The following is a 12,089-nucleotide window of genomic DNA, read 5'->3' on the forward strand; positions in this document are numbered from 1 at the left end:
ATTCCTAAGTACCAGGGAAAATATACAAGATGGCTGCACGACACTCAATCTCATTTCACAGAAATTGCCTAGAAATTACTTGCACATTTTGCTGCCCCATAACTCAGAGTCTGGGGCACCTGCCTGGGGGCACCAGTGTGGGCGTCATGGAGCCTGCATGATGGAATTCTTGTCTGGAATTCAGTTATTTCAGAAAAGAATAACACATAAGTTACAGATTTCTAAGGGACAGGAAGATCCTGATCATTTTTATTCAGTATGATGGGATTATATTTCATATAGTTTGGTTTCAGATTTACAGGTATTTCCCCTACGTTTTCTAGAGAAATATGGTTGTCATGGTTTTAGAAAGGGTGTTATTATTTAATAAATTTAGGTTTTCTATGCCATTGCCTTTAGTTGAATATATCATTGAATTTTTATATTCATCTTTAAAAAAAATTAATTTTATTAATATTGTATCATTACACTTTGTAGCCAAGATCGTTACACATCAAACAAGCTTGCTTGTCAGGAAGAAAGAAAACAAGTAGTGAGGGAAAGAATAAAATAAAATAAAAATGACATGTGAAGAGAAAAGGGGGAGCATATTAAAAAAACATAAACCCAGCCCACAAAAAACTTTAAAATGCGGTGAATAGATTAAAAGGATAAATATCACCATTTAGATTGCCATTCCAAAAATGTAAAACAAAGCCCACCTCTCAATAACTTTGTTCTCCTGATTATCATGTATTGTTTTATCTCATCTGTAAGTTTTATCGTTAAGATAATCTGCCAAGATTTCCTCAACCAATTAGTTGTAGGGGGTGTTGTCTTTATTCTTGTAATACACTGTTGCAACAATTTTGCTGTTGTTTGCAGTGTAGTAATCAGCTGTAGATCAGTATGAATTACTTCACAATGAAGCATAATTATTATTAATTGTGAAGATTTGATTTGATTTTTTTAAAAAACATTGCAAACTGATTCAAAAATGAGGGATTGGAAACATTTAGATAGAGAAAGAAATAGAAGGACAAATTTGTCCATTCCTACTTTGACCACAGAAGAGTGAAAGAAATTGAAGCCCCATATATTATTATGATGACCCCTGAGATTTTTGGTGTATTATTTCAAATGAAGTGCAAAGTAGAATGTGAATCCTGGGGGGGGGGGGAGATGCTCATTAGTTATTTTCCCTCATCTTCTTCCAACTTCTGGTCTTCCATTTGGTCATTAGCAAAGTTTCTACGGTTCATGGCTTTAGTCTCTCCATCTTCTTGCCCATTAAAATATTAAAATCTAGCAAGCACTTAGGCAAGCTTGTTAAATTAGTAAGGAAGGTGTTTAAGAATTTAAATACTGGATAGATTGTAATGCACTTAGGAGCAGTTGTTCCTCTGCCTCAAAAAATTAGTTGTCCTTCTCTGAAACTTGGGTATAGCCATTTTGTAGCTCCTTGTTCTCCAAAAGTCACTTCAGCCATTCCTACCTTCGTCTGAAATACATCCATGTAGCATGTCTCAAAGACACAAATATTTCATTATCAACCAAGGAAAAGCAATAATGGATGGTAGAGAGGGCTGTCATAGATTTTTTACAGTTCCATAATGGACAGTGTGTCCTTTAAATCACTTTTGGAAGTTGGATGACTTTAAGTAGATAATCATATTAAGAGTCATAAATACCTTCTCTGATTTCCATAAAGTGCATGCAAAGCTCAGGTGGAATTCCATTTTTAATTATGTTTTCTTGACCCTGATCAAGACCTCTCTGGAGGGAAACAAATCTGCATAGTCATATTTTCGTAGCCCTGGTTCTCCATGTATTGCCATAGCGGTGTTGAACATTCCTTACACCAAGTTTAATTAAAAGCCCTCAATTTTTGTGTGTGTAGGTGTCCCTTGCGGTCACCCTGCATCATTGACTTTGTGAAAGGGACTTCAGAAATACAGACCAGGAATGTAAAAATCAGGCAGCAAAGTTTCTTAAAGAAAAAGTTTTTTATTTGATTTTGTCAGACAAAAGCAAAGGGTGCATTTCAGAAAAATGAGAAAATGCCCACCCCTCCTTGGGGGTAGCTAACTCATATACCCTTTTTGCAAAGCACAGTTCAGCCCCTTGGCATCCCTTTAGCCAATGATTGACAATTTCCTATAGTCATTGATGCATATTCATTAAAGCTCAACCAATTAATAAATTGGTGTGTCCTTTCGGTTCCAAGTTGCCTATTCCACTAGGTGGCGCTACTGGCTTATAATCTACTTAACCTATTTATTAGTTCCTGGAACTGCCCCTGACCACATGCTTCCTAGAAATGTGCTGAAGTGAGTCGTGTGGTTTAGCACCTGGAGCCTGGCGGTCAGCAAACGTCCTGCTACTTGCCTTTGTCAGGGGTCGTTTCTCAGAAATGGCTTAACCTCAGGTGCAAGCTAGCTGCCTCTACAAAATATCCTAACCACACTTGCTCTTTGCAAACAGTTGCAAACAGGAGAGAGGCTTTGCTCTCAGAAAATGACTTCAGGCTTTTAGCTTCTAGTTTGCTCTCTAAAATGGTGTCAGAGGTTCTTAAATGGCTTTAGAGGTCCTTAGCCTGGCTCTCCATTGGTCATCCTGACCTTCACCCCTCCATTTGTAGTATCCTTGCAGTCTCCAAACTGAAAATCCTATGTGCACGATTGAACAGAGAGACTACTCATACAGTCACAATGCACATGCAATGTAACATTTGAGATGGGCGGAGGCATGTTAATTTGTTTCTACATCCCCACCCCGATTCTTGCAGCATTTTGCTCATACACCAACCTTTCTCTCCCATCTTGCAAGTAGCTGTAGCATGGGCCCACTGCCCCTCCATGTGTATGATGTTTTTGTATTGGACATTGCAGTTCTCTGGCACATGCAAGTTTAATTAATAAGAAATAAGAAGATTTGGCGTGAAAGTGTTAAAATATTGTAAAAAAACAACAACCCAAAACCAGATGGCTTGATGCAAATAAGGTGAAAATGCCACAAAAATGCAGATCTTGCAGGAATTCAGAGTGCTTATTCATCCAGAGGCAGCTTGTAAGCAGATTTATTGAAAGCATGATGGATTTGGGAAGTCTAATACTGAAGCCATTAAGCAGCAGAGTTTGCAAGCACAAACAAATGCTTCCAAAAGGCTGTCTCACTGTGCTGCAGGTAACACTTGTAAGAAACTAAGGAAGTGGTAATTGGGTTTGAAAGTTTTACGTCTTCAAGAAATGTCATTCTTAAATATTTCAGTAATTATGTTTGTGATGCAATAGGGATTTGAAGGGTAGTATTTACATAATCTGTCCAATTCACTAATGGGCATCTTGTGAGTTAAAATTATGATGTGCTGCTTAAATGGAACAGCTTGCCTGCAAGAGATAAGCTGACTTTAAAAAGCTGCCCAGTTACTTGAAAAAGGATGCTGTGCAGTGTAGAAATGAAAAATCACGGGAGACGAGAGAGGCAGGTGTAGCTAGGCGTCTGTCAGGGCGGGCCCTGAGAGCCTATTTTATTGAATATTGCAAGCATTGCCCCAGGTGGGCCTGTGGTTGATTGGTTGATACATACACACAGAAACTTGTAATTGGTTAACATAAGTACTAAGGCGGGAATTACATCTGAAAGGTGGGGATTACATGTGATCATTTATCATTGATGGGGAGAGGCTGAGAATCTGAGCTAGAACTGGACAGGCGTGAAGCCTCCTAATTGAATTGTAACTAGGGATTAATTGGCACAAACAATATAACAATCGGGTTCTGTAAATGCGGTCAGCTAGGCATGGAGAGCAGGTACAGTTTGTTTTCCATGAGCTTGGGATGTCTGTTACTTAATGATTGATCATAGCATGAGACAATGTAATAATCAAGTTCTGTGAATGTGGTCAGCTAGGCGTGAAGAGCAGGTTCGTACAATGTGTGCAAAAGCAGGGAAAAGCCTACAAGCAGAACTTCTCAGAAAGCATGAGAAAAGAGGAGCAAGGCTTCCCCAAAATGGAGCAGTTTTGTGCAGAAAGAGACTTAACAGTTATGTGCAGAAAGAAGACTTCCCTTTAGTGCAGTTGTAGAAGGAGTGCTTTGCACAATCACCACCAATACAAGGTGGGCTACTTTTCAGTAAGAAATACTTTAAATTCAGGTAGGTAGCAGTGCTGGTCTGACGCAGTCGAAATAAAAATAAAAATAAATTATCTAGTAGCCACCTTGTAGACCAGGAGTAGGCAAACTAAGGCCCGGGGGCCGGATATGGCCCAATTACCTTCTCAATCTGCCCGCGGACAGTCCGGGAATCAGTGTGTTTTACATGAGTAGAATGTGTCCTTTTATTAAAAATGCATCTCTGGGTTATTTGTGGGGCCTGCCTAGTGTTTTTACATGAGTAGAATGTGTGTTTTTATTTAAAATGCATCTCTGGGTTATTTGTGGGGCATAGGAGTTCGATCATCCCCCCCCAAAAAAAAATAGTCCAGCTCTCCACAAGGTCTGAGGGATAGTGGACGGGCCCCTTCTGAAAAAGTTTGCTGACCCCTGTTATAGACCAACTATGTTTGTTCTTGTATACGCTTTCATGTGCATGCCCACTTCGTCAGATACACAGTGTATCTGAAGAGGTGTGCATGCACATGAAAGCTTACTAGACAATTTTTTATTGTACTTTAAATTGTCAGGCTTTTTTCATTAGGTAGATAAAAATTCTATAACTTAGAGTAAAGACTTCACAATCCATGACTGGGCAATACCTTTATTAGAACCAAACAAAATGTCACGCATTTACGGCAAATGGTTGAGTTCTCCAGATTTTATTACTCAAGGCAATATAATAATAATAATAATAATAATAATAATAATAATAATAATAATTTATTATTTATACCCCACCCATCTGGCTGGGCTTCCCCAGCCACTCTGGGCGGCTTCCAAAAGAATATTAAAATACTATAATACATCAAACATGAAAAGCTTCCCGAAACAGGGCTACCTTCAGATGCCTTCTAAAAGCCTGGTAGTTGTTGTTCTCTTTGACATCTGGTGGGAGGGCGTTCCACAGGGCGGGCGCCACTACTGAGAAGGCCCTCTGCCTGGTTCCCTGTAGCTTTGCTTCTCGCAATGAGGGAACCGCCAGAAGGCCCTCGGTGCTGGACCTCAGCGTCCGGGCAGAACGATGGGGGTGGAGACGCTCCTTCAGATACACTGGACCAAGGCCGTTTAGGGCTTTAAAGGTCAGCACCAACACTTTGAATTGTGCTCGGAAACGTACTGGGAGCCAATGTAGGTCTTTCAAGACCGGTGTTATGTGGTCTCTGCGGCCGCTCCCAGTCACCAGTCTAGCTGCCGCGTTCTGGATTAGTTGTAGTTCCGAGTTTACTACTCAAATACTTCATTATCTACATAAATGTGATTGGAAGGACAGACCAGGACTATAAGTACACAGTTTCCCGTGAAGCTGGTGGGACAAATCAGCTGTGAATTAAGTCTCCTATGATTTCAATGGGAACTAACTGCCACTATCATTATTATTTATTAAATTTATATCCTGCCCTTCTTCCCCAAAGAAGTGCAGGACCTCAAACACACAAACTATAAAACATATGAAACATTTAGAAACAAGTCCAATGTAGACCTGGAAAGATCTTTGCATACAAGGCTTGTTGGAAGAAAAAAATCTTCTGCGGGTGCTGGAAAGACAGCAGAGAGAGTGCCTGGCTAATATTCAAGCAGAGTGAATTCCAAAGTGTGAATGTCACAACTTAAAAAGCCCAGTTCCTACATTGGGTGGAATGGACCTCCTGATAAGATGCTGTCTGCTGGAGGCCCTCAACTGCAGAGTGCAGGGATTGATGAGGTATCCATCAGGTATCCAGTTTCCCCAGGGACATTTCAGGTCTCCAGGTCTCCAGCTGTATAGGTCTGTATACACCAAAACCAGCACCTTGAACTTAACCTGGTAACTAGTATAGCTTGAGTCCAATCTTTCATCAGTTTTAAGTCACAGCCGGACACCGCTTGTGCAATGTGTTACCATCTAGCTCTTAATGGTTCCACTGTCAACACTAAAACTATACCTGGATCCCACCCCCCTCAAAGATTCACATCCAAGACTTTTCATAAGCAAAAAGGAATTAATGCTCAATTAACCAACTGTTGGCACTAGATTGTAAAAGTCAGATAATTGAATCTCTTTCCCTCCTGTACAGCTGCCTGAGCAGTCACCTAAGGAGAGCCAATTGACACCGTGTAAACTGAACTGTAATTGAAAGCACGCTTTTAAATTAAAGTTGTCATTTCTAAGGCTGTTCCTAGTGATGGTCACATTGGTGCCAATTGAGATCATTTGCACAAACAGAGGAGTTTCCTGATGAGAAGCAGCCTGAATCTGCTATAGTTAGAGGATGCTTTCGTGGAAAACATTCTTGAATTATCCTTTCAGGGACCAGCTTGTGTCCTGCGATGTTCACCTTGCTGGCTAGGGCTGTTAAAAAAAACTTCAGATGAGCTTAACAAGCACAACAGCATATTACTGATGCGGAAACACACAGTGCTCTGCTTTTTCTGACTTCCAAACCCTGATTCTGACAGATATATTGCCAGACAGAGCTGCCTTCCTCAGCCTGGTGCTATCCAGATGTTTTGGACCACAACTACCATAATCCTTGGCCATTGACTGTGTTTGCTGGGCCCAATGGGAACTGCGGGTTGAGGAAGGGAGACCTATCCTTTTAAAAGAACCCAATTGAACTGTCAATTGGAAATTTTTATGTCCCATGTTTTAGCTATCATTAGAACTGATTTTTACATGAGGGGTGGGGGGCTTGTATATATTCCATACTGAAGGTATGCAAGAACAACATGAGAGAATCTAAACCACACAGGATAGATCATGTCCAGTTCTTCAAATGAGTCCTGGTTTGTTTCCCCAGAAGGAGTTTTCGGCCAGTGCAGAACTACTGAAGAAAGCCTGGCAGTCTCTCAATTGGAATGTCTAAATTGCAAGGATGGATAGCACTTAGAAAGCACTTCTGGGCTGCTTGCATAACCTCCAGCTACGATAACATTTGCGGAGCCTCAACATGAAGAGTAGAGGGCTCTTATTACACTTCCCATTCCCCAATTCCCTAGTTTTGTTGTGTGTTTGAGACCAGGATCTAATAATCAAATATTCCCTGGGGGAAATGGCACTAATTAACAATGCATCCCTGTGCCGGTTTACTCAGAAGTAGATGCCACCTCATACAATGAGGTTTATTCACTAAGAAGATGTATGTTGAGGATGGAAGCCTGATTTATGGAACAGAAAGACCTCAAAGGCTGGTGTTGACCATCATACAGAGAGATGAATAGTGATTCTGAAATGTCGTAAGCATTTGAGAATTAAATGTTGCTACTTCTAATTGCATTCTTTAGTTAGATCTATATCTCCTTAATCCTGTACAATTTGTTTCTATTTCTTTGAAATATCGCTTGGGAAGGGGACTTCATTTCCCCTCAAAACCAGTGGAGCTGTAATAATAATTATAAATGTAAACATTATGGATCAAATGACTGATTGCATTTCCTACCTTAAAAGGAAAACTTAGGTTGGGACCATGTTACAAAAATGGAAGTCTTGGGTTGGGTTCCCCACTCTGTGTGACATACATTACAACTTACCCTTGCTCTGGGTTCCATTACATGGCCTGATCCTCCCCACTCCACCAGCATCCCTGCCAATGTGGAGAAGAGCCAGTATCTAACTAAGTCATACTCAGAGTAAACCCAGTGAAATCCATGCACTTAAGTCGGTTGATTTCAGTGTGCCTACTCTGAGTTTGACATAGTCAAATACGATGCAATGATGTCAGGTAAATTGTGGGAGTGAGAGGAAGAACTGAATGCTTCCATTCTCAGCAGCAGCTCTGAACTTTGTGTAATACTTCTGTATAGATACTTATTGGAAATAAAACAGAAAGTAAAAAAGAAACAATGTGAACGAAGGCAAAGATATTACTAAAATTTACTTAAATTTACTAAAATTTACCAAACAAGGTTTTACCAAAACTTTTCAAAGAAAGTATTTCATCCAACAATAGTGTTTTACAAACCTATTGCGGAAAGATTTAAGAAACCATGCAAGTAAATATGGAATTATTTATTTGCTGTGTAGATGACTGCTTGGTCCTGGTTAATATCCTGTTCCAACACACTGTCTATTTTTAATCGTGTTTTTAATACTCTGTTGGAAGCCACCCAGAGTGGCTGGGGAAGCCCATCCAGATGGGCAGGGTATAAGTAATAAATTGTTGTTGTTGTTGTTGTTGTTGTTGTTGTTGTTGTTGTTGTTGTTGTTGTTAAAGTTTAACCTCACAGGGAATGTGGCATAGCCTGTGTATTCAGTTTTGGCATCTTCCAGGTGGGGGCAGGGGGAGGGAGATGCTTCAATTTGCCAAAAAGCATGAATTATTATTTTTTAAAAACAACAACAACACAAACTCATCCACTGTCTTTAAGAAACTATAGAGGTTTCGGAAAGAAAATGTCAGGTAATTAGTCAAGGCAGCACTTTAGAGCTGCTGGTAAAAACAAATTTATATTGCAGTAGTTGTATTGCTGTGATTTCAATGAAGTCTTAATTACTTCTGCTTATAATTTCCCTGGCAGGTACATTTACATCCCGATGGGAGGATCCCGCTGCAGCATCTTGAAGATGCTGTTCTCCACAGCAATCACGTTCGCTTTTGTAAGCTATTGGCACGGCGGCTATAGCTACCTTTGGTCCTGGGCGATACTTAATTGGCTTGGAGTAGCGGCCGAAAATGGAGTGAAGAGGCTGGTTTCTCTTCCAGCTGTCCGTGACTTAATTGTAAGTTCATTGGTTTTCATGTTTGTAATGCTCAGAACTGTGTTTAGGACTAGAGACTTCAGGTGGTTCAGGGCTGTCAGAATGTGCCCACCTGTTGGACTCGAGTTTTGGAATTGGCAACTTTCTAGAGCTACATAATACAGAAAGTGGTTGTGCTGCGAAATACAATGACAACAAACGGTAATTAAAAGTCCTTAAGGTCATCCAGTAGGGGATTTTACTTTGCTTAGCCATCTTTAGAAATTTAGTGCAGCTGTTTGTTCATTTATCTGAAGTTGCTAGACTTCAATTCCCACCACTCCCAGCTAGCATGGCCAATTGTAACGGATATTGGGTGTTGTAGTACAACAACATCTGAAGGGCCACCCCGATTTAGTGCAAAGGAAGTTATTTGGGTCTCTTGTCTGCCTGTATCTCATAGCTTGGTAAGTTATATAATAATAATAATAATTTATTATTTATACCCCACCCATCTGGCTGAGTTTCCCCAACCACTCTGGGCGGTTCCCAATCGAGTCTCAAAAACAATACAGCATTAAATATTAAAAACTTCCCTAAACAGGGCTGCCTTCAGATGTCTTTTAAAAATAAGATAGCTGCTTATTTCCTTCATATCTGAAGGGAGGGCATTCCACAGGGCGGGCGCCACTACCGAGAAGGCCCTCTGTCTGGTTCGCTGTAACATCACTTCTCGCAATAAGGGAACCGCCAGAAGGCCCTCGGTGCTGGACATCAGTGTCTGGGCAGAACGATGGGGGTGGAGACGCTCCTTCAGGTATACCGGGCCAAGGCTGTTTAGGGCTTTAAAGGTCAGCACCAACACTTTGAATTGTGCTCGGAAACGTACTGGGAGCCAATGCAGATCTCTCAGGACCAGTGTTATGTGGTCCTGGCGGCCCCTCCAAGTCACCAGTCTAGCTGCCGCATTCTGGATTAGGTTCAAGGGAGAAACCTAAAAGGCAAGTATCTTGAATGAGATCTTCTGTGCTAGAAGCCCTGCTAGTGAGACAGAAGCGTACATATGCTCAACAGCTCAACCCCTTCAGTGTTGGTAGTGAAGCTTCACCCCCCAAGTGCAATTCAGTATAGATTCTTGCTATGTGAGTATCAAATCCTTTTGTGCAAATCCCATCTTCTCTCACTGGGTGCTTCTAGGCGGCCTGCTTATTGAATATTCATCCTCGTTTGTTTGCGAGAAGATTAGATGACATCAGCTATTTAATGAGCATTCGTTTTGATTTGTTTGCGGGGAGATTAGGTGAAGTTGCATCAAAGCAACTTGTTATTGCACACTTTCCAGTGCATTTGTACAGCCATATTCCCACCAGTGTATTGAACATAGTACTCATCTCCCCACCACCTTGCCCCCTTCCACTCTTTTCCTCCTGGAGCCAGTATGGTGTAGTGGTTAAGAGTGGTGGACTCATAATCTGGTGAACTGGGTTTGCTTCCCCGCTCCTCCACATGCAGTTGCTGGTTGAACTTGGGCTAGTCACACTTCTCTGAAGTCTCTCAGCCTCACTCAGCTCACAGAGTGTTTGTTGTGCAGGAGGAAGGGAAAGGAAATTGTTAGCTGCTTTGAGACTCCTTAAGGGGAGTGAAAGGTGGGATATCAAGTCCAAACTCCTCCTCCTCCTCCTCTTCTTTTTCTTCTTCTTCTTCTGGTTAACAGCAATGACTCTGCTGTTGGGAGGTCAAATAAGCATCACGACCCCCCCCCCCCGAGTTGTGCTTTGTGCTTCTGGGGCAATTTAGGGAGGGATATAATCTGTCCTCCAGCCTGCTTTCCAGAAAAGCGCTAGCAAAGCACTTGCTACGAGACAACCAAGAATCTTCCTGGTATTGGGTCTCAGGCAGAATTGAGAGGCATCCCAGCATAATATCCAACCTTCCCCACTGAAGAGCATACCAGAAGCGGATGCGAAAACTACCCTACCACACACAATCCACCCCAACACACAAGGATGGTTTGCATTTGTAAAAGTCACATTTGCATAACGAATGCTCTTCTCTTGGTACGCACCTGGATTTTCTTCTGTAAATTGCATTCCCTTTTGAAAAGTTCATGTCCATTCAAGCAACGAAATGTGTGTCAACCAACTGCCAGCGCAGCAGCTTCCTTTCCTGAGCACTTAGTCTGAATGCAGAAAGTACAGGCGCAAAATAGGTACACAAGTTCAAAGTGCTCCATTTAAATGATACGCAGGAAACCATTTGCAGAGGAATGAGAGAGCTTGCGTCAAAAACTCATTTGCATTATGAGTCAGATATTATTGAATGCTGATGTCATCACGGACCATTTTAAAGCCAACTTGAACACCTTTGAAAAATGGATGAAACGAATTTGTGAAATATAAGGTGGGGGTTGGAGGCTCTCTACTTCAGTGGTTTCAATCTCGGTAGTGGCACCTGCCATGTGGAACGCCCTCCCACCAGATGTCAAAGAGAACAACAACTACCAGACTTTTAGACGACACCTGAAGGCAGCCCTGTTTAGGGAAGCTTTTAATGTTTGAGACATTACTGTATTTTAATATTGTATTGGAAGCTGCCCAGAGTGGGGAAGCCCAGCCAGATGGGCAGCTTATAAATGAATTATTATTATTATTATTATTATTATTATTATTATTATTATTAATCCTACCTCCAGGACCATTTCCAGCAAGTAGTGAAGGGGGCAGCAGCACTGTTCAGCACCATGGAAGTTGTCCCTTGGTGTCCACTACGGTTCCATCTTGTCCCTCATATTATTTGACATCTATATGACACCTCTGGAATCTGTCATCAGAGGATTTGGAGCAAGGTGTTGTTAATATGCTGACAACCACCCAGCTTTATCTCTCTGTTCCATCTGAATTGGGAGAGGTGGCTGAGGTGTTTTAAGGCACCGATGGTTTGCATGTGGGCCAATAAATCAAAGCTCAATCCTGAAAGACAGAGGTGTTACATGTACCGAGTTCTCAAGTCTGGGAGATAGAGAGACAGCCTGTCTTGGATGCGGTTGTACTCTGCTGGAAGGAGCAAGTCTATAGCTCGGGAGTGCTCCTGGATTTAACATTGTTACTAGAGTCTCAGGTGGCCTTGGTGGCCAAAACTGCTTTGTCTGCCCCTTTGGGGCAGAAATGTTGATATTTCATGTTTGGAAATTTCCAGATTGGACTATTGCGGTGCACCCTACATGGGGTTGCCCTTGAAAACGACTTAGAAACTTCAAATGATCAAGTGCTCTTTGCTTTAAGATATATTTTTAGGGT

At 41.5% G+C, this 12,089-nt stretch overlaps 1 protein-coding gene and 1 long non-coding RNA gene across 7 annotated transcripts in view; one reads left to right on the plus strand and one right to left on the minus strand.

The window, feature by feature from the left end:
• The window catches only part of LOC309529766, a 589,156-nt gene that overhangs the window by 219,577 nt on the left and 357,490 nt on the right, over positions 1-12,089 (minus strand). The window lies entirely within an intron of this gene.
• HHAT (hedgehog acyltransferase) overlaps positions 1-12,089 on the plus strand; it is a 195,262-nt gene that overhangs the window by 118,471 nt on the left and 64,702 nt on the right. For all 6 annotated transcript variants that reach the window (XM_082217683.1, XM_082217684.1, XM_082217680.1 and 3 more), the window contains one exon: positions 8,634-8,835. In XM_082217683.1, coding sequence (XP_082073809.1) covers positions 8,634-8,835 — 202 coding nt within the window. The remainder of the gene's footprint in view (positions 1-8,633; positions 8,836-12,089) is intronic.

Source organism: Podarcis vaucheri (assembly GCF_965113315.1).
Source record: "Podarcis vaucheri genome assembly, chromosome: 3".
Lineage (NCBI taxonomy): Eukaryota > Metazoa > Chordata > Lepidosauria > Squamata > Lacertidae > Podarcis > Podarcis vaucheri.